Source organism: Dermacentor andersoni, chromosome 3 (assembly GCF_023375885.2).
Source record: "Dermacentor andersoni chromosome 3, qqDerAnde1_hic_scaffold, whole genome shotgun sequence".
In the NCBI taxonomy this organism is placed as follows: Eukaryota; Metazoa; Arthropoda; class Arachnida; order Ixodida; family Ixodidae; genus Dermacentor; species Dermacentor andersoni.
In genome coordinates, this window is record NC_092816.1 from 139,030,315 (window position 1) to 139,054,696 (window position 24,382).

Below are 24,382 nucleotides of genomic sequence, written 5' to 3' on the forward strand. Positions count from 1 at the left end.
ATGCAGCCTTTCATTTCCCGCACGAACATCACCGAAAGAAAATTTTGGCGCTAAATCGATAACTGTTACGCTGTTTACGCTCCTCACAGCCAGTCTCCACTTCGAAAGCGCTCAGGCATAAAATGAGAATTTCATCTAATTGGAGCGCGCGGCGCATACGGGAACGGCGTACGCACCCTTGCGCATTGAGATTACGAGAAAAACGCTGCTTCGTTAGCTTCCGGTATGCACTAATGAGATGTCGAAAAAGAAAGAATGAAAGAAGGAGATCAGTGCTACCTTTAAGACGAACCATGTCTTTCTTTCGCGCTGAAGAGCGAAGGGAAATGTTTGGAAAGGAACGGTTCGCCCACGCAGAAAAATCGCATGTTCTCGTAGTGCATACCGTTCCTATTTTCGCAGCTTTGCTGAACAAATGCGGCAATATAACGCTCACCGACATTACAGGTAATTATGACAAACACCACTGCTTCTTCGGGCTGCGCTTATGTGGGTTTTGTATAATAAGAATAAATAATATACGATCGCAAGACCCACATCTCGCTTTCGAGCTTCAAACGAATCTTCCAGGTCTGTCGATCGTATAAAAAAAAGTGTGCGTGTGGGAGGGGGGGAGGGGAAGGAGCAACAACAACCAGTTGATCAGCTGTGAAATGAACAACTCACCCAAGAGATACTCCGCCAAGTCTCCCCCATTGCAGTACTGCAAAGAGAAAGAAACCCAACACTTGTGAAAAACGCGTAACCCAACACTCACCGCACATATGTAAAATCACTTTACATACATGAAAACAAAATACCGAGAAAAAAAACTGCACCTGCCACAATAGGGGATACGAAAAATACTGAAAGTAGGCTTTCCCACTTAATTAGGTTTACCCACACAAGATGGCCAGGCCTCCACTCACGGCACCATTGAGCCAAGCGTACGCTTGAAAGAAGCAAATATGTTGTAAACACATACTATGGTGGTTAGGATCGCAGAACCAGCTCGTATACGCTTCCGTTTTATTTCAACTCGCAGGGTGACGGCCGCCATCATGTGTGGGTCAAACGAGATTGGCTGTGGAAGCGCGCCTGCAATGGTTCGCACATCCCTCAGTGCACTGCATAAGGACGGTGCATACGAGATATTTCCGTGTTTACTGCGCGCTGATACGATCCATATTTGCCCAGCGGGATAAGAGATGTCATAAATGCAGTGCTCCAGATTATTTTCGGCAAGCTATAGGGTTGTGGAATACGCGCATAACAAAAGGCGTTTCTGCATACCACCCGCCTCCCCCCCCCCCCCCCCCCATCAGAATGCGACAGCAGCAACACGATACGAACCCGCAACCACGTCCTTATGCAAAAACGGCCACGGCCACTCAAACATCGCGGCGGGCACCCTTGCTAGCTTCAGGCCAATTAAACGCACACCGCTAATTAAAAGCTAAAGACAAAACGGAATTCCTGGTAGCGAATCATGCGCAGCAACACCGCGCACGCATATCGCTTAATCTAGACGAGTTTGCGCATTCAATGTACAACCGAGTTTTTCCCGGTAGACTGGCTGTGACAAAGTGACACGTCCCGCGGCTCATGCGAACGAGGACGGATGACAACCACACGCGGAACAGAACGCGCACTGTAAAGCAGACAACTGGCGTTCGGGCTCAACTGACAACATCATCGTGTTCACAAGTGGTCGCCTAACTTCCGTCTGTCCGTGCTCCAGGAATAAGCGACGCTAAATCGTCAGGAATGTGAAACATACTCGCGACATACACTTCACACGAGACCAAACATGTCCCGCGTTTCTAGTAGTCGGGGCACGTCACGTCCAAACCATGCATACTTCCGCCACGGTAGCAGCTATGAGGCATCGCCAAGAAGCCAAAATGTCCCGAGAAAGTGGTTGTCAGGTGGCGTAACACGGGCGGGCTTCCCTGTAGTCTTCCAAGTACGCCGTGTGTTGAAGGAAGGCTCACTCGTTGGGAGACGGTACTCTTAAGGCACATTCACACCGGCGACTTGAGGAGGTCGCGCGACCATTTGCGACTCGCAATCAAAAAGCGACCGAAGGCGACTGATGCTCACACCGGCAAGCCCAGCTGAGCGCGACCCGCAAGTCGCAATCCCGGAGATTATCGTTCTCAGCGAGAACTCTCGGAATCTACGCGGAATTTGAACGCGACGCCGGAGGAGGCCGGATGTAGACACACGAAAGATCACTTCCGGTGCGCCGCTGATTGGTTTATCAGTTTTGCGACCACGGTCGCGCGACTGAAAAATCGCGCAGAGAGCGACTGGCCCAAAATGGTCGCTTTTCAAGAAAGGCGACCGTTTGCGACCATTTGCGACTGGTCGCTTTGCGACCAACTTGGTCGCGCGACCACTGTCAGTCGCCGGTGTGAATGTGCCCTTAAGATATGCCGGAAATACTATATTTTACACTCGCAGAGCACGATACGAGTGCAGTTTCCAATGAGTTCACGATGGTGTGAACAGACTAGAGGCCACGCTAAAATTACCCAAGCGTAACAGGAGGCGAGAAGCACTTACGACGCAGAACTGGAATATTTCGGAACTCTTCGCGTACTGAGAAGGGTGTGAGAACTCGAGCGAACTCACGCAGCTGGATCGCCGGCACTGGTCAGGACGGGGGCGCTCGAGCAAGCTTTCTCCAGGAATGCACAAAGTCGCCCTACACAACATGACCGGCCTGCCGCTCGTAAAGCTCCTGAAAAGCTTTGCAAAGAGTGCATAAGGAAAGGGGGATCGCTATGGTGACCAGAGGTGGGAGGCACCAAATGGTACTGCGTGCTCGCTGTTCGAGCGCTAAGACCACCATCTTGCGTTAATCGAACAAGATGCGTGGAGAAGCGCGCTCTCGGAGTTTCGCACGTCACGCCATCTTCAGCCAGAGCCTCACCGATCCAACGTGATAGCAAGAGGAACCGGACAAAAAAAAAAAAAAAAATTATGGGGTTTAACGTGCCACACCCGCGATCTGATTATGAGACACGCCGTAGCGGGGCACTCCCGATTGATTTCGACCACCTGGGGTTATTTACCGTGAACTCGGTGCACGGGCGTTCCTGCATTTCACCCCCATCGAAATGCGGCCGCAGCGGCCGGAATTCTATCCCGCGACCTCGTGCTCAGCAGTGCAACGCCAAAGCCAGCAACATCCCCAGCGGGTCGAGAACTCGGACAGCAGTCGCCGCATCGAAAGAGGTAAAAATAGAGCCATTCGCAACTTTGGCGGTGGCACAGTGGCCCGGGCCACTTCGAAGTTGCCACAGCGGGGTGCAACACGTGAGCGCAGCAGTAAAAGCAGTACCGCTGGCTGCAAATAGCTGCACCAATGGAGGGGGAGGGAAGGATAGAACAGGGGGTCTCCCTCACCGATGCACTGGAGAGAAAAACAAAACGGGGCACGGCCACGGAACCTTTCTGCCCTGGGCCACTACTCGCCCCACCGCCTCCCAGAAGACGAGAAGGGGGACCTCAAAACAAAGCAAAGACGGAAGCCACAAGACGAGAGCAGAACAGAGAGAGGAGGAGGAGGAGGAGGGGGGGGGGTGAGTCTGGCGGCAGCACCAGCGGAGGAGGCGCCCTTGATGTCCGCGGCGACCTCGGCCGGCGGGGTCCCCCCGCGCGGCGCCGCGCAGACTGGGCCAATCGGCGGCCCAGCCAGCCGCGTCCCGGTCCCTGCTGGCGCTGGCCGTGGGACGGCCTGGCGCCTTCCTGGAGTGGCGCAACAGCGGGTCGCCTCTTCTTCCACGAAGAAGAAGGAAGCAGCGGCAGTGTTATCGTGGGCAACCCCAATTACCCGTGTTCCGAGACGGGGCCACTGCATGCAGCTATACCTAACAGCTGCTGGCGCGCCAAGCTGGCATGCGCGTCCCGAGTGATGAGTATGATGCCAGAGATGTCCGCGGCGAGTGCAGAACAAAGCGAGTCGGGCGAGCGCTTCGCGCATTGCCAGGGCACTGAGAAAAACGTGACAATGCATGGCGACGGGTCCGAGAGGGAGAAGCAAACGGCTGCCTACGACCGATTTCTCGACGGGCTTGCAAGCCCTGAAGCAGCACGGTGCTGATCCTCTATCTGCGCGCTAAAGAAGTGGAGAGGGAAAGTTTTGTTTCGACGTCGGTTCCTCATAATGGGCAACGGAGACAGTATGGTGAGAAGGTCAGTGCTGTTCCTAACGCGAACAAGCAATCTGTGAGTGAAGCTGCGAATACAACTCGTCTCTTACTGCACCATTTGCTAAAGAATGCCCGTACCTAAGTTCACAAGTACAGCCGCCCTCGGTATATGTATTTCGGAGCACGGAAAATGACAATAAGTTAAATTTTCTCACGAATCCTCCACAGAGTGTGAAATGTATGTCAGGAATGTGATGAATGTATGAAGAGGTATCAACTCTACCTTTTGGGTCGAAGGAGCTGCGACAAAATTTAGATTTCACTCGGATCCCGTGTTCCGAACGCTTTCGAGGGGGGGGGGGGGGGGGGGGGGTACTGGCAGTTCTTGCAACAACGACTTCTTTCCGAGCGCTACGGATTACGCAAAAGCAGAAAAATGCGATGACTGCACGTGCGTAAGCCGCTTTCGCTACAGAGGCATGCTCTCTACGCAGAGAATATCGCAGTTGGTCCAACGGGTGCATGCGCCGATATATGAAAAGCAATAAGGGCGGCATTTCTGGCATAATTAAAGCGAAGCATTGCGAAACTAATACGTTCATTTTGAACGCACGACGCGCTCGCATTCGGCGTGAAAAGATGACGTCACAACACGCGGGGCGAGCTCGTCCCTCGCAGAGGACACTCGAGAGGACAGAACCAGCGGCAAAGGGCGTCAAACGCGTTGCGACGACGCAGGGATGTTGAGCAACGTGATACCGCGCTACGCGACAAAAGGGTGCGCAGAGAAGTGTCGATCGCGCAATGCGAGCCGACACGGAAACGTGGCGCGTCCGAAAGAAGCAAGAACAGAAAAAGGTGCCAAGCAATTCAATGCCGAAAAGAAAAACGGGGGGGGTATACGCAGTTCGCTTCACTTTACTGCAGGGAGGCCGCGCAAAGCGAGAAATCGGACGCGACGGCAAAACACGCCGATCACGAGAGAGGCGGCGATGACGAGGAGGAAATCGAAAGAGAAAACAGAAAAGTGGGGAACCGGGGAGCGCCAGGCAAACACGTGGACGATGTCTCTGTACACAGCGCAGAGATGGTGATAACCGCAGGCACGGACGACGTTGTACACTTGGTGGAGCGAGGGGACGAACGCCTTTTCGTCGTCCCCTTTTTTCCTAAGTGCCCGAAGTACACGCCCCACTCTCTCTCTCACACACTCTGAAGGCGCGATTTGCCTTTCTCGCGGTTGTCGAACGCCGAGCACAGTGGATGGCGAAAGCCCCGCGCCAAGTTTCTCCATCGCTGATAAGAGATACCAGTCGGCGTCCGACTGGCTGGCGCTCCTGTCTTGCTTTCGCTTGCACGACCAAATGCGTGCACAGATAGGCACCCTCAACTCCTCGTATTCTGTTGTTCATGCTTTATTTATTTACTTTTTTTTTACAGCAACAGCTGTTCAGAAGCTTTCCCACTGCGACCGCAGTGGGTGCTACAAATAAATTAATAAAGGAAACTGTGGTATTCAACGTCCCGCAAGTGCTCAGTAAGCTGGTTATGGGAGGACGAGGAGGTCCTTCGCATGAGCTTCGACCACCTGGGGTTATTTAAACTGCACCTATAAGCTTAAGTACACAAGCAGATTTTTTTTTTTTCTTTTAAGCGAAGCTTTGCGAACTCGCTGGGCTTCGTGACCATGGGTGCTGCGGCCTGGCTGTTCCCTTGCCGAATAGGCCAACCAATCACAGCGGAGCACGCGCGCGGCTGGGTTCCTTGCACCACCACCAGATGGCGCTCGTCTCCGCGCATCCGCGGCGGCATTGCATTAGCCGTTCTAAAATGCGCGAATAAAGCCTGTCGTGCCACTCTGTGCGGACATTAAATGAACACGAACTCGCGTTTAAACTCTTTTTTTTTTTTATGTACTCACACAAAGGTTCCATGTATACATATTCAAACTCGTTGGATCAGCTGCATTTTTTTTAGAGGGGGAGCATTTCTTCTCCCCCAAAATGTGGCCCCTGCGGTCGGGTAACAAACCCTCGACCTCATGCTTAGCAGCTGTAGCAGATGTCACCGATAAAATGTAGACCCGGTGGTTAGAAGGCACCATAAAAAAGCGGTACCCGAAAGGGCAACTTCAATTCCAACAAAAATCCACGCTTCAACCGATCGAGGTTACATCTTTATTGCGGCATCAGCTTAGAAAGCACCATTTTGGGTGCGCATGAACGTGCAGAATATAATTTTTTTACAAGTGGTTTGTGACCCAGTTTATAGTGACCTACGATTAACAAGTCTCTCGGCCCCGCGTAATTTTGTACGCGTATGTATCAACCATTGCGAGAAAGAAAAAAAAACGAATTCTATGCAGAGCCAACTAAAGTAGAAGCATTACGTAGGTGTCGCTACACGCAAGTGCCGTTTGTTGTTGTGATACCCAGTGGCCCAAGCTGGCGTAAAAGAGGTTCACTGAAGAGCGCCCAAATCCACGTGGCCCATACCTATTAACACATACCCAGTGGCCCCAGTGGCACATCGGCCCAGATCTTTAAGCTGCACTATCTTCGGGATCGGCCCAGGAAAACGGCGATATACCGCCCATATAACGGTTACATAAAACCAGGTTGCACTCTACAAGAATGCATTGCATTAGAAACCAATCGGGAGAAGCAGGGGCCCAACACAGCAGGCATATACCAGGCTAGGCATGATGCGGGAGGCCCCTCACACGGGTTCATTCAAAGGACGACGTAAGGACAATATAGCCAAAAAGAAGGGAAGATAATGTGAGCAACAATGAGAGAGAGAGAGAGAGTTGGCCAAGCAGACCGCCGAAGGAAACGATGCGAGGCGTCCAAGGTACAGCAATTTCTCGGCGGGCGGGGGCGCAGCGGGGTGCTTGCTCGTGGCGATGGTCGGATGCGCGCGCCCACCGCGTTCGCTGGCACACAGACAAGCTAGCCCGGAGACAATGGGCTTCCGGCGGGGGATAAATTGCGCCCGAGCACGAAGTGCTATACCACGGCTTGCGCAGACACAAACTCGGTTTCGCTCGACGGCTGCTGCTGCTGCCATCTTGAAAAATGGCGCCCAGCTGTGCAGATCGCACAATCTCATCACTTCAGCCACAGAGTCGCACAGCGAACGCCAACTGGCGCGACGTTAAAAGCGGCCGTATACGTCTGCACTGTCCGGCAGCGGGTGTGTAATTAATTACTAACTAGTGGGACCTTAGCAGCGGCGCAGTCAAATTTCATTTCGGGGGGCGCCTTCGATCTTCAAGGAAGGAGGAGGAGAAGGAAAGTGGTTTTTTTGAGCCTGCTTGCAAACTATTAGGATGGTGTTTTCGCAGGGCTAACGGAAATCGCTCAGGCGGTTCTCGCACAGCTCAGGAAAATCAAACCTACCAATTACGTATATATCGGGAGTCTAGGACTGGATGCATGCACATCTGTAAAGCCATTGCATAGGTTGCAAAGTATAAGGGGCGCACATTTCACACACCCTGTTGGACACTTGACCGACGCGCTATTTACTCTGAAACGAGCTCCGCAAGCCAGCACACACGTCATCTATACCGTGCGTTCGGTAGTTCTGTGCGCATATGCCGGTGCCTACGACGTCCACGACGAGGCCGGTGCACTTACCGCTCGCACCATCCTCTCCCCCCCCCCCCCCCGCCCTCCACGCCCCCAAACGATATCCAGGTACACGGCGTCCGTAATATTGGAGAGCGTCAAACTGATTCCTCGAGGCAGGCTAGCAGAATAACACTTCTCGGTTCTCCTACTGCAATATGCACTGCAAGATCGGCCATTCAACTCGCCGCAGCCCGTTCCCAAATCACAAAGCGCATATGTGGGCCAGGACCACATTCGGTGAAGAAAAAAAAAGAACTTGAGCTGCGCGTTTATCTGCATCTTTTACTTCTTCCTTATAGTCCACATCGCGAACGCAGAAAGGAGACGCAGAGACAAATAAAGAACCGCGCTCCGCTCCCGCCCGCAAGTTCAAGCAGCCCGGCATCAGTCGGCAAATGACGCGAGCGCGGCTCGAAGGGGGGCACGGTATATTCTTCCGTTTGCCCAGGAACGGCGGTGCTGCTGCGCCGAGAAACGAGAACGAAGAGACCCAGCATCGGCGCCAAATGCCATGCAAATCACCGCTTTCGCCGCCGAGAACCTCAATTCGCGCGCTTCGCTCAGGCTGCGCACGCTTGCAGCTCGGCCTCCCCGCAAGAGCGGGGAGAGCCAAGGAACGAGTGACAGAGGAGAGCGCAGCGGGGTTCGCAGAGGCAAGCGAACAACAAAGGTTGGCCCCCCCACGCGGCTCCTTCCGAAACTGGTTCCTTTCCCGCACATGGTAGCCGCCCGTATATTCTCTTTGTACTTCAGTTCCTTGTTCTCTTTTGGGACAAGGAGCTGGCTCCCGCACATTTGCTCGGCGGTTTCGTTAACAGACCCGTGGCAAAAGCGAGGGCTGAGAAAAGAAACAAGGACCGGCTCGGCTCAATCGATCGAAAGAGAATACCATGGGATAGACTCATCTCGTTTACGCGTCCTCGAAACAGTGCCCGAGTTTTTTCTGAATTGGTGACTCTCCGACAAACTGAACACGCGTGGGACCACATAGCGTGAACGATAATGGTTATATCTGTATCTCGCAACAGTAAATATTTCATTTTTCTTTTCTGCGAGAGCAGTGAAAAAAAAAAAAAAAAAGGAAGCGGCAAAATTACAGCGGCACGAAGGCACGTACGACGGAAATATCGGAACAGCGAAGTACTGCCACCGAAAGAAAACTTGCGCTATCGGGTGGAGCCTAACCCCGCGAGAATACATTCATTTCCTTCAACCAGCTTAATTACGCCTCAAGGGACCGTATCGGAATGCCTGAACAACGTGTGTGCGAATCATTTGTCTTCCCTCCGAAATTCAGAAAACGAGGGGGAGGCGGGATGGTTGTGACCGTAACGGCTCAAAAAGAACGAATTAAAAACTACTGCGGCAATGCGAGTTATGCACTAAGTTACGTACAAGGTAAAAAATTACCAGGGACCAAAATGTTCTGCATGATTTATATGTTCGCGTTCAAAAAAACGGGGGTACAGTTGCCAACATGCCCTCGCACACAGAACGGGGATTCCACACCCCCACTCGCTGCATATGAGCGTGCTCCGAAACTGGGTTCTCGTTTCTTCTTACTCGCGCGAAACCTATAGCGCGCTGCAGTGGCCACGTCTCGGTGGAGAGAGTGAGATAAGCGACTACAGGACGCCTACGCTGCACCGCGCGCGCGTTTGTGCTGTCATGGTATGCATGCGCTGTGCTCGTAAACGACTGCCGTAGCTGAGGTGCACGAGGGAAGGGAAACGCTGGAAGAGCAGATGGCCGCATTTCACGGCCTTCCGACGAGGCGTCGCCAAGCGGCATGGTGCGCGCACTGGCGAGTACACGCGCAAACACAGTGCGCAGGATGACAGACCGCGTAGGAAGAGACGGAAAAGACGCCAGATCGCGTCGAAAGCGTAGCGCGCACCAAAGCGCGCACAAAGAGCGACACGCGCGAGAAACAGTCGCACGCCGCCACGCTACGCTGGAGGCGCGGGCCACGCCCAGCGCGGGACAAGACGACGACAACAATGGGCTCCCCGAGAGGCCTCTTTCTCCCGCCAACCGTGACCCGCGTATAACGGTCATCACCGCGGCCCGACTTAGAGGCCTGCCTCGTGGACCGGCCTGCTTTCCTGCGCGAGTTGTTTTCGTCGCAGATGCATCTGTAATGCCTATGGTTGCCGCCAATAGCAAGCAACGCAGGCCGGCCACTCCGCCAACGCCGTTGTCTTCGGCGCCGAGATGAGCGTTGGGCGCACGCAAACGTTATCTCGCAGGTCATCCTAAAACACACCCAGCAACATGTGCGCGCATGCGCGCAAACTCGTACGCATCAGTAGAGCAGCCACGACCTTGTTTCTGCGGGCGTTGGCATCGTGCCATACGTAATAAGCTGCCATTTGCCAAGAAGGTGGTTCTCATATCGCTTGCTAAAGAATCGGGAATGCACTGCCACTAAAACACCCATCTCCTGCAGGAAGCGTGTAAATGTTCTTTCCTTTTTTACCGGCGTATGCATGTGTCCAATCAGGTCGACAACGCAGATTTGCCCTTTCAAGGGCAAGCTGCTAGAGGAGAAGAAAGTTCACTGGACTTCGGCACACAGCCTGGATACAACGCTGGACATGCAACGGCGCATCAGTTACCTTATATGACTGAACGCATATTCGAGCACTATACACGAACGAAGACATACACCTACCCGCGAGCCACGAACAGATCCGCACAAAGAACGCGAATAATCTGTAACATAAATGTTGCTGCCCGCAACGCCGTCGGGGACAGACGGCGAATTTCGCTCCCGTCTCGGATGTTACGCAAAAGGCCTTCCATGCGTTTTACCAATACGCCTTCGCGTATCCCCTGTCGCAACGGACTCGCACATGCCCACAGAGTCGACGGTATGATTGCCTCGAGAGAGGTATAAAAAAGAACGCGAAGAAGCGGCCATGCCGACGAAACATCAGCATTCCGATGGAGCTGCGGGTTACGCGATAGCCCCCTCTTCTCCGTCGCCTTCCCCCAGCTGGGCGCTACAATACCCAAGGAAAGGGAACACGCGCGGACCGCGAGGGCGTGCATGCGAACGCACATTTGAGCTCGCCACCCCCCCTCCCGCGGCGGCGAACGATTCCGCGCTCAGCGCGAGGCGAGATCATCATAGTCAACACGGCCGGACTGTTCCCCCGCACGCACACAAAGGACGCTGATCGAATACGCGCGCGCCACGAGCCCGTCCGGTGACGTAAACTGGCCAGACAGTGGGGCCCGCATTGTGCTGGCGTTGTGTGTGTACGTAACACGTTGCCACAGCGTCTGCGACCTTGCAAGGAATATACTAATGGCATAGCAAACTATCACCTGAAATCCGCTCACCCAATCCCTTGGAACGGTCGCAACCTCGCCGAACAATTGCGCCTCGCGGTGTAGAGAACTGCAAGCACGTACCCTCTCTCCTCACCCGACGGTGGGATCCAGGCCAGCAGCCAGCACTGATTATGCATGTGTGAGCGAAATCCACACCCAAAATGTGGACTTTTGCGGTTGTTCTGTATAGCCAGCGACTAGTGAATGAATGAATGAAAGTCTGCTGCAAATAGTCTAGTAAGCAGGCATGGAGAACTTATCGAGCATTCGAGTTGGATTGCCACAAAACGTGCTCATACAACGCGATCATATCAGCGATATGAAGACATTGGGATACGCTTCAGCCAAGACACATCGGTTTATATAGACCTACAACACGACGCTACGTCAGGCAGATGCGGTGGCGCTGTTGTCGGGAGTGACTTTATAGATGAACCTCATCTACGAAGGCAAGAGAGAGAGAGAGAGAACTTATTTGAAAGAAGGCAGAGAGGTCGGTGTAAGCTATCGCGCTCTAGCCTGCTACTCTGCACAGGGGTAGAGGAAACGGGGCAATAGAGCTGTGATGAAGGACGATGATGACATAGAATGAGGGATGCACAACGGTGAAAGCAAGTTAAACATTCAGAAATGTTATCCATGAAGCCACTGCCAAGTTCCATACCTTCCCTGTGGTAACTAGTTCAAGTGAACCTTCACATGGAGGCGCTAAGACGAAGCTGGTGTGCGGGCATCCCCTGCATGAGCAGCACGGGCGCCAACAAAAGCTTTACAGCATGTAAAGAGCTGCGATAAGCGGCTCCAGTACGGCAAGCCCCTGCAGGACACTTTTAGCAGCCGGTTTCTGGAGACCACTGAGAATCACCGGCATCGACTCTACCATATATATATAATGGCAATGCAAGCCATAAAATTGGAACTGTCTAAGTGGGAGCAGAAATATGAAGTACTAGAGGAACTGCAGAATGGGTTCATGCCAGGCAGATGCTTAGAGGATATGTTTGTACTAAGTGCATAGAGATTTCAGTAGCTCAGAGTATACCTTTATCGATAGCATTTCCAGATATTAAGGGAGCCTACGGCAACGTAGACAGGGAGTTGCTATGGAATATCCTTAAGCACGAAGGCATAGAGGACGATTTCGTGGATGCTGCTGAGGGAGATATATTGAGACAAAACGAGTACAAGTTGTATGGGAAGGTCTAAAAGGTAATGTAGTGGTGGGAATTCACCAAGGACTGAAGCAAGGTTTCCTCTGTCTCCATTATTGTACACGCTTTATGTTAAGGGCATAGAAATACGACTGCAAAAACGGCGAGTTAGGGTTTGATTTATCCTACATGCGTAACGGACAAATGGTGCAACATATAGCTCCCTCGACTGATGTATGCGAACGACATAGTGCTACTAGCGTATATTAAGATAGATTTACAGACACTTGCGATTATGCGTGGCAGCGCAGCGACAAATATAGGCCTCATTTCTAGCACATAAAAATCGGAAATTATGATCTTTAATGAACACACGAGTAATTACGCGGTTCCAAGAATTTCGTAACAGTGAAGCTGCTGTGTTATATTGTGTGGCGTGAATTAGCCGACAATTACGGTGTGCCAAGGATCGTTAATAGTGTGCCATTACAATTTCTTAGCGCAGTGCGGGAAAGGTAGATTAGGACTAGCTGAGGTCGAGCGTGCAGGCGCACCTGAATGCACGTCACATTAGCAGAGTAGATAGCCTAGCACAAGCTCACATACGCAGGCAGCAAGGACACCGCGGCGTTAATTTAAGTGTGAATGTCACAAACGCGACTGAACATGCTAATAAATTTCCACGTGCGAAATAAAATGTACAGAGTTGGAGCGACCGGAGGGCCGCGGCCAACAGATGTCTCCGTCCGGTACGTACCTCGCCGGTCCCATTGCCGAACCTAGGCAAATCGCTTCTATCGCTGCTCACGGCAACATAGAAATCAGCTACAGTTTCTTTTTCACACGAAATAGTAATTAGTACAACAAAGTCATGCCCAATGCACGCATGTTCCGTGAAGCAGCTAAACCGCTAGCGTGACCGCGAGCAACTATTCGACAGCATTCCGTCTCGCCAATGGGACCGTCTCAGAAGACGGCTGGGCTGGCTTGAAAGCATTACATTTCGTTTGCCATTCGCACCGATAACACCGAGAAAACAATTGTAGGCCACTTTATTCGTGTTGTCCAAATCAAGCGCACTATGACCATCTGCGGGCCAGATCGCAAGCGCCGTCGGCCATAATTGCGGCGGTCAGCGAGCTGGGCCTACCATCTCGTTCGGCCGTTATATCGATGTGAACGAAACATAAGAGAGTGCGTTGGGTGCACGTTAAAGAACTCTCGGTAGGCAGAATTAACCCGGAGTCCCCCACAACCGCGTAATCAAATCGTGGTTCACGCCACCCACCTCCCCCGCGCCGAAAAGAAAAAAAGAAAAAAAAAGAAGAAAAAACGCCATCCTATAGTATACGCATGCGACGGTGCTATATGACCTACAGCATATGTACGGGACCTAACAAACGTGGCGTACAGTCTTATAAACTAAGGCTGAGACCGTGCAAGTACGAGCCTCCCCTTGTGTCCCCTACGTCACGAAACTATATGCCGAAGGCGGAGAGAAGAAAATCCATGGAGGAGATGGAGGAGGATTCGTTTTTCCCCTTCCTAATGCGCACGCAGCGCCGCTCTCTTCGTTCGCATACTTTCGCTGCCCATTCTAATTGCGTCTGAGCGTATACACGCTCGGTAGTACACCAATGCGCGTAATCGCTTCGTCCAGGCGCACGCGTCCGTGCATGCGATGACGCTATAAAGAACGGGGCTAAGAACGCATACGTGAACACACATATCTCTGTGGATGATAAATGGATATATATAACCTCTCCAGTGCACGCTCCGCAGTCTCTGCATTGCACCCACGCTCGGCCCGCTGAAGTATTGCAGCAGCAGTTAGTCAGCGCCGAGCGCTTGCCTCTGAACGTGCATAACAAACAACTTATACGAGAGACCGCAGGCGAGGAGGAGCAAGAAAGCTCCGACTCAGAAATCGCTCGCATCGCGAAACCTTGCCGAGCTCTGGCCGACCTTGCGTATACGCACTTTCGTGGCACTAATGAAACTGATAAGAGCGCAGCGTACGCTTCCGTCTACCCCATTGTTCCCTCCTCCATTTTATGGGAAGCCAGTTACTCGTAAATTTAATTTCAACGCTTATCTTGTAATACGGTGATGATGACAGCGGAACAGGCCTCCTCGCTTCTCCCAGTCATGCGCGCAGACTGCCCTATAACCGAGGCCCATCGTGTGTGCGTGTATATATATATATATATATATATATATATATATATATATATATATACACATTTATATATGGATACATTTAGAGAGAGAGACAGAGAGACAGAGAGAGAGAGAGAGTCGCGGACAGATATTGTAGCGATTCTTTTCGCCCAGTAGCTTGCACACCGGGCCCTTGGCGCAACATACCGAGAAGAACGAATCGAAGGAGACGAGTAGCTGCAAAACACGGGTTGCGCAAGGGCACACCGCGCAGCTGCAACAGGCCGGAATGCGGCCTCAAATCGTCGAGAGGAGAGCCAGCACAAAGAGCACGGGACGACGCGAGAAACGAGAGGCCGTGCGCGGTGCAGGCCCGGAGATAACGCGACATACGGGATATATTTTCCTGCGGATATTTATCCTGCACGGACAAATGAAGTATACGTACGCATAGACGCGATAAGCTACCGCAATGTACTAACTTTCGCAGCTAGTACAATGCGAGCAAAATCATACTTAATTTTTCGTTTCTTCCGCGCTTCGAAGAGCCAATCGAAGCGCTGAGGACGATCGCGTCATTGCAACGTGCAGTTGCAAAGCGTGCCCAGCTAGCACGTGTAAGCAGGCGCGTGGCCAGTGGAAAAATTTCTCCAGTCGCGGACGAACTCCAGCCGCTACTTTTTATAAGCGTCGTCCGACAGTGCTCGGACGCGCCACTCTAAAAAAAAGCTTCGGCTCGGTGCCAGGTGCTCTCTCTCTCTCTCTCTCTCTCTCTCTCTCTCTCTCGATTGGCCGTGTCGGCCGCGTTCGAGGTCACCGGAAGGAGGCGTGCAAACTGAAACGTTGAACACAAGACACAGGCTGTGGGAGCTTTTTTTGCATTTCGTTCTTTCTGTCTTTCCACAGGAGACGGCGATTAGCCGCCACTCTCAAATGAACAGTGTTGCGCAGGCTTACCAATCGCCCCCTCTCTTTACACCAGTTCGTTGTATTTCAGTAAGTGTGGTGCGCTAAGATCGCTGCTAACGGAAAAGTAAGCAGTCTGAACAGGCTACCCGTGGTGTTATTGTCGAAAAGAACGACAACGTTCACTGTCAGCGCCAAAAAAAGAAAAGAAAAAATCTCGCTGCACAAGTCTATTTAATAGCACAAACCCTTTACCACAGAACATAAAAAATCACGACGAGGCGTGCAAAGACGAACAGCCCATACAAACAAGTGACGCGGGCAACGCACTGCGAACATAAACGAGGCAAAAAAGGATCGCTGTGATCCAGCGGCCGTTTCTCTCCTAATTTTTTTGCACGCCCCGGGAACAGCCCGCAATTCGACCGGAGGGGCCTCTGCACTCCTGATTACTCCTCTTCTGGGAAGCGATGAGTTTTGGAACAGCTGGTGAAGCTTAATGGCGAACGTAGCATTGGCCCCGTTTCCTTCCTTTTCGTCTCGTACACCCGCGAGCCACGTTCCCAACCAACAGGCCCGCCTCACCCCGTCAGCTCTGATAAGCGCATTAATGAAACTGCTCGCAAGCGCAGACCACACGAGGTCGACATTGCCGCGAGGCTCGCCATCCGGACCCCTGCCGCTCTGCGAACTCCAAGCAGGAGTGATTGGCGCATACACTTTCGTGCAGTGAAATACGCGTTCTCTGTGGTGGCCGCCGCTGTCGGATATCTCTCTGGCGATAGTGCACACCCAGCGAGAGAAAAAGAAGCAACGACGTTACCTCAATCAATGGCTTAGAACAGCGAGGCTGCCCGACGTCCGTGACATGCGTATTATCTTCGATAGGCATCGCATGGATAACCGGAGTGGTCTCTCCCACTTGTAATATCTATACGGTGTTAAGAACGGCCCAGCTGAGGTGCACGTTTTGCCAGCCAGTTGCGACAGCGGCGGCAACCTTTCTTGGAACGCCACCGTTACGCTCTAGCCTCGTCGCCGTTGTGACTGAATGCGTTCGGCAGACCAACTATTGTTACTGAGCCCGCCACCGCCGCCCTGGTCTGCTGCGAGCGGGGGAGTGCTCGCGGGAACGTAGTTCGAGGCTCCTTCCCACGCGCCGTCCAAGACGCAAGACAATGGGCACCCGGCCGCGCTGCAGGGGTCAGCTCGGGGAATAAAAGGCACCTTTCCTGACACAAGCCCCGAGTCCTACGAAGTCCGTCTGACGTCGGCTCCAGACCGTGAACCTCGCGCAAGGAAGTGTGTGTGTGTGTGTGTGTAAACCGCCCCGCAGAGAGGCGACTCGTTTACGATGACTGGTCGGCCGTTTCCGTCACCTGGGTATCGGGGGAGGACCGTGTGTTTATAAACTGCTGTTGTGCGGCTGCTCGAGGAACTTTCTCAAGCAGTCATGTTAGAGTGATGTACTTTCTCTCGCAGTCATGCTAGATTGATGAACTGCATGTAGATACTGTAAGTAAACCCATATTCCTCGTTCTCGATGAGAAGCAGTCCTTCCCTTCATCAACGTCCTCAGCGTGGATAAGTTGGACGACGGCATGGGCCAGCTACCTTCTAATTCATGCCGGACTCCAATCTTGACAACGGGTTACGAGCGATGGGATTGAGCCCCCAATCCTAACAACAGAGACACCTTGCGCGTGTTGGACGTGATTAGAAAATCGCGCCTCGAGTCATATTTACAGTGAGTGAGTGAGTGAGTGAGTGAAATAACTTTATTCGGTCCAGAGAAGACGCAGGGGAGAGACCCCGTGCCACCCGGCTAGTCCCACGTAAGGACTGCCAAGCCGAGCTTGACGGCCCGATCGCGGGCACTCTGGACGGCCAGGGTTTGGTCGTTGAGTTCGGGGCTGCCCAGGAGCGCAGACCACCTATCCTCGCTGAAGGAGGAGCCGATGGCTTCGCACTCCCACAACACGTGATCCAATGTTGCCGTTAGTCCAACCGTTTACGTCGTTTACCCGCTTACATCATATAGTGCGTCATATATACAGTACCAAGAATGATAAGGAACACCCCACATATCGGAGCGGAATTCGTTCAGCGGCTGATACACGACGCGGTGTTAAGATGATCAAGTGCATACACGCAGAAAAAAACGACACGCGCCACTCCCGCGCAGAGATAAGGGCGCACGCACGCGACCACACGGAAGAGATAAGACGGTGTTCACCACGACAACGAGGGCGTGACACATCTACGTGTGAAACTCCGGCACGGCGCCACCACAGAGAGAGCACACGTGACGCGATATCAAAGTGAATGCAACGGCAGTGCCTCAACACAGGCCTTGGAGTGGCAGAGGGCCTGAGGTTGCGACACTGCGGTGGCCTTTTGTTCACAGTGCACTTACACCTTCAAAAAAAAAAAAAAAAAAAAAAGATCACGCGCTCTCGCCGTTTCGCAGCGAGTTTCAGATGCCGTCCGTTGGTCTACTCAAAATATGTCCACTTGACATATCCGCATCCGCGTTTGTGAGTACGGAAGCTCAACGGGTCCGATGCAATTAATAAATTCGCGGTAGAAAGGTCTTCGACCGTCCGGGTGGCTGGACAGGCGCGCCGTTGTGTACCCGAGCCGCTATAGAGCAGTACTACACAAGGTGCAATTTCCCAGCTTTTCTGCATAGGTTTATTTTACACCACCATAGCAACTTTCAGCAACTTCAGAGCGACCATCGTGATCAGCATAACTGGGTAACACACACACACACACACCTAATTCGACATCATTCGACAGCGACATCATTCGCAGTCTCTGTGAACAACCCTGCGCATGCGAAGAAAATACTCGTTTGCTCCTAATGCTCCATTCGTGATTTTAATAAACAACGCTTCATAACGTATTATGCAACCACAGAAACTTTCTAATTTTAGGATTACTGGGATGTGAACGACGGCTTTATATTAATTGAGACGGCAGATGTTCATTACTCCAAAGTGCCCGATATATTCGATTCGGCCTCAAGAAGCGCTGTTCGCACACCCCTAACTGCTAAGGTCATCCGTATAGACCACCCATCGGTTCCTAATTTTGAGCTAAACTACCGACCCAGAACCCCACGACGACAGCCGAGGTCGCACGCTCGGCAGAGAGCTGAACCCGCGACCTCATATTCCACGCACGCTGCCTCCATATACCGCTAAGAGGCACGCAGATCGGGCGCGCTGCGCGCCTCTTTCGAAACGGGCGACGACGCAACCCGCGCGACGTTGGACGTACAGCCTCGCGACACACGACCCCGATAAGAGACCGCGCGCTGCGACCCAAAGGGTCTTGCGGGTGCAGCATGCCACATCGCGGCCGCGGCGAAAGACCCGCGTCTCCGCGCTCTCTCACTAAGGATTGGCGTCAACCGAAGACGGCTTTTCGTTAACGATAGAACGGCACCCCGAAACGCCACTCCTTTACATGCAAGCGTCCGGCTTGTCAGTTTTGGGTCCTGAAAGGAAATGGAGCGCAATTAGAACGCAGCGCTAGAGAGTTTTAAGACAGATAAACAGCGTGAACACGACGAATCGCTTGGTCGTCCGTGCTCGTGTTCACGTCGTGCGTCTGCCTTATCTCTGCAGCGCTGTGTTATAAAATTGTGTTGTTCCAACTAGCCTCAAACGCAAGCCTCGATCGAGAAATGAAACACCGGGGCAACAGCTCATTCAAATCCCCGAAGACGAGGAAACTCGCTCTCTGCCGCGTTCGAGCACGGCGGCTAAGCGTCATTCATACACACGACAGAGCAGCCGCGTTTATTTGGGCCGGTCCTGCACCCGGATCGAACAGTAGTGAGCGGTGGAGGCAATATGCTTTATCGGCTTCTATACGCGGAGTGGATCTACCCCCTCTGCCCCACCTCTCTGGAAACACGGAGGCGTTGTTAAGGATTCGCGACGGAGACAAACTATCGTACCGATCTGACCGTAACTCGGATCAGCAACTACACGGGGTGACTATTTCCAAGTTTTCTGGAATGTTTAAAAATCGCCTGTTGCAGATAACATCACCCTAGTCATTGAGCTCGATTATTTAGAGAGGGGGACGTTAGTTGCACGAGAAATCGAAATAAATATTCAACAAGTCTTTAAAAATGCAATAATTAACGTATTAAATAATTACTTTACTGCACATATTACGATTTACGCAGCTGAGATCGCAAGGCGCACTCACTTGGAATTTCCAGAATGACACCAGTTTGGAAATATGCGCCATCAAAGTCGTCCTAAAAACGCACTGTTCCATTTCCTTTTTTAACAAAAGCTTCTTTTAGCATTGAAGCACAAAAGTAACTGGGACGTACATGTATTTCGTCCACACTTTGGAAAAATAATATCTCGAAAGTGGTGTCATCCTGGAGATTCGTCTCAAGTGGATTTGCAATATTTGCTTTAATGGAATTGATTAAGTTATTTAGTTAATTTTGTTAATTAGACGAATATGAGTTTGGTTTACCGTGCTAGTAATGTCCGCCTCTTCGACTAATTCAGCTCAAGGTCAATAGTTATGCTATCGCCCACAGGATATTTTTAAACCGCCTGCCCTTCCCAACAACCCGGACACCTTATCCAGCCCACAGAGCCCCATTGCAATGCAAATGAAGGTTTTTACACATTCGTTATTCAGACTTTTGACCTTCCCCGGTCTCGCAGGTCGTGCAGGTCAGACCGACCCGAATATTCTGAAGTATTTTTCTTTTCCCCCACTGGCGCCAGAATCTTTACGATATCATCTCCTCGGTGAAGCCGGCTCTCACCAAGTCTGGTTGCAGTACCCATACGACATTACGCCGGCATTATGTACGCATCGAAAGCGCAGTGGAACATCCAGGAAGAGTGACGAACAGACCTCCGTATACGAGCGATCGATTTCCGGGGGGGGGGGGGGGGGGGGGGGAAGATTTAAATAAGTTCGCGCGCTCGAAAGAAAGTAAAAAAACTAGGGAAAGAAAAACCCGCACCGCGCTGCACAAACACGCTGTCTGATGCACGCCTGCACACTCTCGTACAGACAAGCAAAGCAACCAGGCACGTAATATACGAACAGCGTCACACAGCGCCAGGGAGTTCTCGGCGGGGAGAGAGAGAGAGAGAGAGAGAGAGACGGCGGCGGCGAACCGGCCGAGCGCCGGTTCCACGGAAAAAGCAGACGAGGCAGCAGCCTGCAGCATCGGCAAGCAGGCCGACTCGGTTTCCGGTTTGCAAATAACGGTGGGACGCCGGCCCGCCGCTGCCGAGGAAAGGCCCGTCCATCGCACGACTACACAATGCACATGCCGCCAGGGGCCCGATACGGACTGTGCTCCGCTCGCAAGTGAAGCTCTGATAGGGGGAGCGGCAATGCAATGCAGGTTTAAAACACGCACACACATTCAGACCGTCGAATTCGCCAACGGAAACGCGCTTTTCGCTGGTGGCTTCGAAACCCTACGTGCCTTCCGCCACCGCGGAGCACAGGGTATTTAAAGACGGTAATTAAAAGACGACGAAGCGGTATTGTAATTGCAGGCCGTTCGTAACAGTATATGCAGCATCATTCTGCGATGTGAGCAGAACTGTCGATAAATTAGGAGCACCAGAATATGGAGAGCAATAGGCTCACTTCGCTGTAGGCAGGCAACGAGGCCACAGTCCTTCGCACCTAAGTAGTGGGACGTCTGAACTTGTTCATAAAGCATTCTTTCATCGTTTACTGACGCCGGAAATACCGTGGCAGAAACTCTTGGTTGCCGCATCCCACAGGCAAAAGAGCCTACATTATAATACAGTTGAGAACTGTGGAACAACCGGGTTCGACTTAAAAAAGAAAGAAAAGAAAAACGAAGAAAAGCGGAAAGTCGCTGCGAACAATTAACAAGCGAGAACAGGGAGCCAAATTCACAAAGCTCTTCGTTGGAAGTGCTCTTTCCCATTGGCAGCCACCTTCACGAATTATACGTCCAGAATCATTAGTGGCTGAGTTTTCTCTTGTGAACAATTCTAGAGTAAGAGTTTTTTTTTTCTTTTTGCAGATACTGCCCCAGGTTTCAAGAGCTGTTCCAAAGACACAGCTGCCAACGCTGGTACAGTAACGCCATTTCATTAAAAAAAAAATGATGCGGTAAAATCTACGCATGGACGCACACTGCAACCCAGACGCGTACTGCTGATATTGAAACGAATTCCTGCAACGTCGACGTTATCCCATATGCGAAGGGAAGCTGTAGAGTCATGTGCTGCCCATGTTCGAATTAATTTTATTTTTATTTATTTATTTATTTTGTGATACTGTCAATCCCATCAGGGATTTTTACAGGAGTGGGTTAGAAGGGTCTGTAGACATTGTAGTACAGGCATTTACATAAGAATACAAAAGGGTACTTGGTAAGTGTAGAGTTTCATGGACCTATGTTAACAGCAATAAGTATGGCAAAAACATAATGCACGAAGAGCTTACTTCAATTACATATGATGTTTTGCAAAGAGACAAAAAGGAAGAAGGATAAGCATATGGTTATACAATTGATAGCATCATACATCATTTGCTCCCAATTAATGGACCCTTAGCTCCCATCATGCTCCCTTAGCTCCAAATGCTCCCATCATTGCTCCCAATTAATGGACCCTTAGGAGCGCTTTTCATGCTCTCTCCAACTCAACCGACGAGACGTTAGAATAATCCTGAATTTCCTCTCCCCAGTTGAAGACAAACGCAACGAAACTTGGCCGTAGACGGTTTTTTTTTTTTTTTTTTTCCGCAAGACACGTACGCGCAGTGCACGACAGCTCACCGCATAACGAGCCGCACGCGGTGTGGCGTAAGCACCGTCGAGTCGTTCATGGATGAGCCGCAACGAGACGCCAGCCGCGAACGAGGCTACTGCTACAGAACGAACTTCGACTTTGTTCAAGGCTGCGGCTTCCGCCCCTCGTCGACGACGCAGAACCACCGGGGACGAGGGCGCACGAACGGCGCTGGGGCTGCTGCCGCCACAGCGCGACCTTCGCCGGGACCGGCCTCCGCGAGCGTGGACCGCGCGCTCCGACCCGTTTTTAGAACCGATCGCGCGAGCGAAGAAGAAGAAACAGGCTTCGCACGAGCCTCAGCCAGCCCCCGTTAATAAATGCAACGTGCAGCGCGCGCGACGCGTCGGCCCCCACGGCGACCAGCCGACGCGAGGTCGCCGTCGAGCGAGCGAAGACCGCACGGCCCCACCCCTTCCCCCTCCACACGCGAAACCTCCCTATTGCCCCGACGCCGCCGAGCCCCAGCGCATGCCAGCCCGTTTCAAAACAATAACAAGCCAGCAGCCTCGCGCACACACAGACCCGGCGACCTCGGCCGCGACAAGAAAGGAGTCTCTCTCGGCTGCCGGCGCCGCTGCTGCTGCTGCGGGTGGCAGCGCAGTCAAAACACGGGGATCCGCGCGATTACCGCAAACGCCAGGGAAGGCACACTCCTCCGAGCAGCCGTAGATAGCGCGCCAAGGTCCACTGGGGCAGCGACACGCAGTATCGCGAGTGTATATACAGTACGAGGAACAACACCGTCCGGTCCGCCGCTGCAACGGGTAGAGAGAAGAAAAAAAAAAAAAAAGAGGAGGCTCGGCTCAGCGCTGCGTCGCTGTGTGTGCTCCCTGAAAGCCGGAAACATGTTGCGGCCTCGCAGGCAGAGCCCGCTTGGGCTTTCTCAATCGGTTCGAGGAGGATTTGTGATCGCCAGTCTACGAAAACAGCCCTTTCGGTGAAGGAGAAAAGGATCGTTTCACCGCAAGCATTTTCATTTGTCCGACAACTGAGCGTACTGTACCGCGGACCTGGAAGGTACTACAATGAGGACATGGAATAGTGGTAACTTATCGTAGAAAAAATAAAAAAAGAAGACGGCATACAGCAGTCAAGAGAAAAAGAAAAGCGGGAACAAAAAAAAAAAGACACACAGCAAGTCATAGGAGGACGCCTGAACTGGAGGTTGCGTGCCCAGCCTCGTTCCGACACTTACGGACCGGTTACCTACATGCGTAAACACATTTCACGTATAGCTACTTCGCAAGCTTCCAAGGCGGGCGTTCCGCCCGCCACGAAAATCAAAATGGAAGAAAGTGCACGTGGCCGGGCTCCCAAGCGAAAGCAATCACCAGTTCCAACGGCGCTGTAGCCACGTTTCTTTTTTTTTTTTTTCTCGCCCCTATTTCGAACACGAAGAGGCGATAACAATGTCGAAGGACTTTGCAGCGCGCTCCCCCGCTGGTGTTAACGTCATTTACTTTTTACTCGATTCCCGTTCCACGCATATACGGACGATCGTCAAAAACACTACGTGCTATAATATCTCACATACGCCAGTCCTCACTATCAGTATAGCGCATAGAAAGCAAGAGAACCCCTACAAGCCAGATCATCGCTTTCTGCCTGTCGCCGCACTTTCACCCGGATAGCAAGCGGTTACAGCGCTCTGCGAGACTACAGAATAGTCCACGCGAAGCCGTTTCCTGTGGAACACGAAAGCCGCCGAACAGTGAGAACAGCGCTTCTCTGGCAGCACCGAACAGAGGCGCTCCTCTGCAGCAAAAGCCATTGCCCAAGGCCAGTGGCACGAGTCCCTCGCCCGAGCGATCGGCAAAGCCCCGAGAGCAGAAACCGGCCGCGATGTAGTACGCCATCGCCGCCGAACCGCGCGTGCCTCTTGTGGTCGTGGCGGGCACGAACGCAGCTGCGAGGCGAACAGCGCCGCGGCCACTCGCGCAGGGTGCCGTAAACTATCTGCCTGCTGTTACACGACTAAAGCTGCAGTTATGACCGCCGCCTCGCAATGCATGGTCCAGAGAGAGAGAGAGGGGGGGGTCGCAGCCCCGTGAGCATAATTTGCCATGTTAAGACTTAAATTTAACGAATTTAATTTAATGCTCAATGGGGAGTTTTAATTTTTCGCACCCGATGTTTGCGGGCGCTAACAACCGGGTTTAAAAAATAATGCGAAAAAAAGAAAGCTACATAAAGAAAGCAAGAGGGCTACAAAA

The 24,382-nt window shown here is 52.2% G+C and overlaps 1 protein-coding gene across 1 annotated transcript in view; it reads right to left on the reverse strand.

Annotated features, from left to right (window-relative positions):
- Positions 1-24,382, reverse strand: part of Atg1 (serine/threonine-protein kinase unc-51-like protein Atg1) — a 141,929-nt gene that overhangs the window by 33,366 nt on the left and 84,181 nt on the right. The window contains exon 5 of the mRNA XM_050173203.3: positions 667-703. Within this exon, the coding sequence (XP_050029160.2) occupies positions 667-703 (37 nt within the window). The remainder of the gene's footprint in view (positions 1-666; positions 704-24,382) is intronic.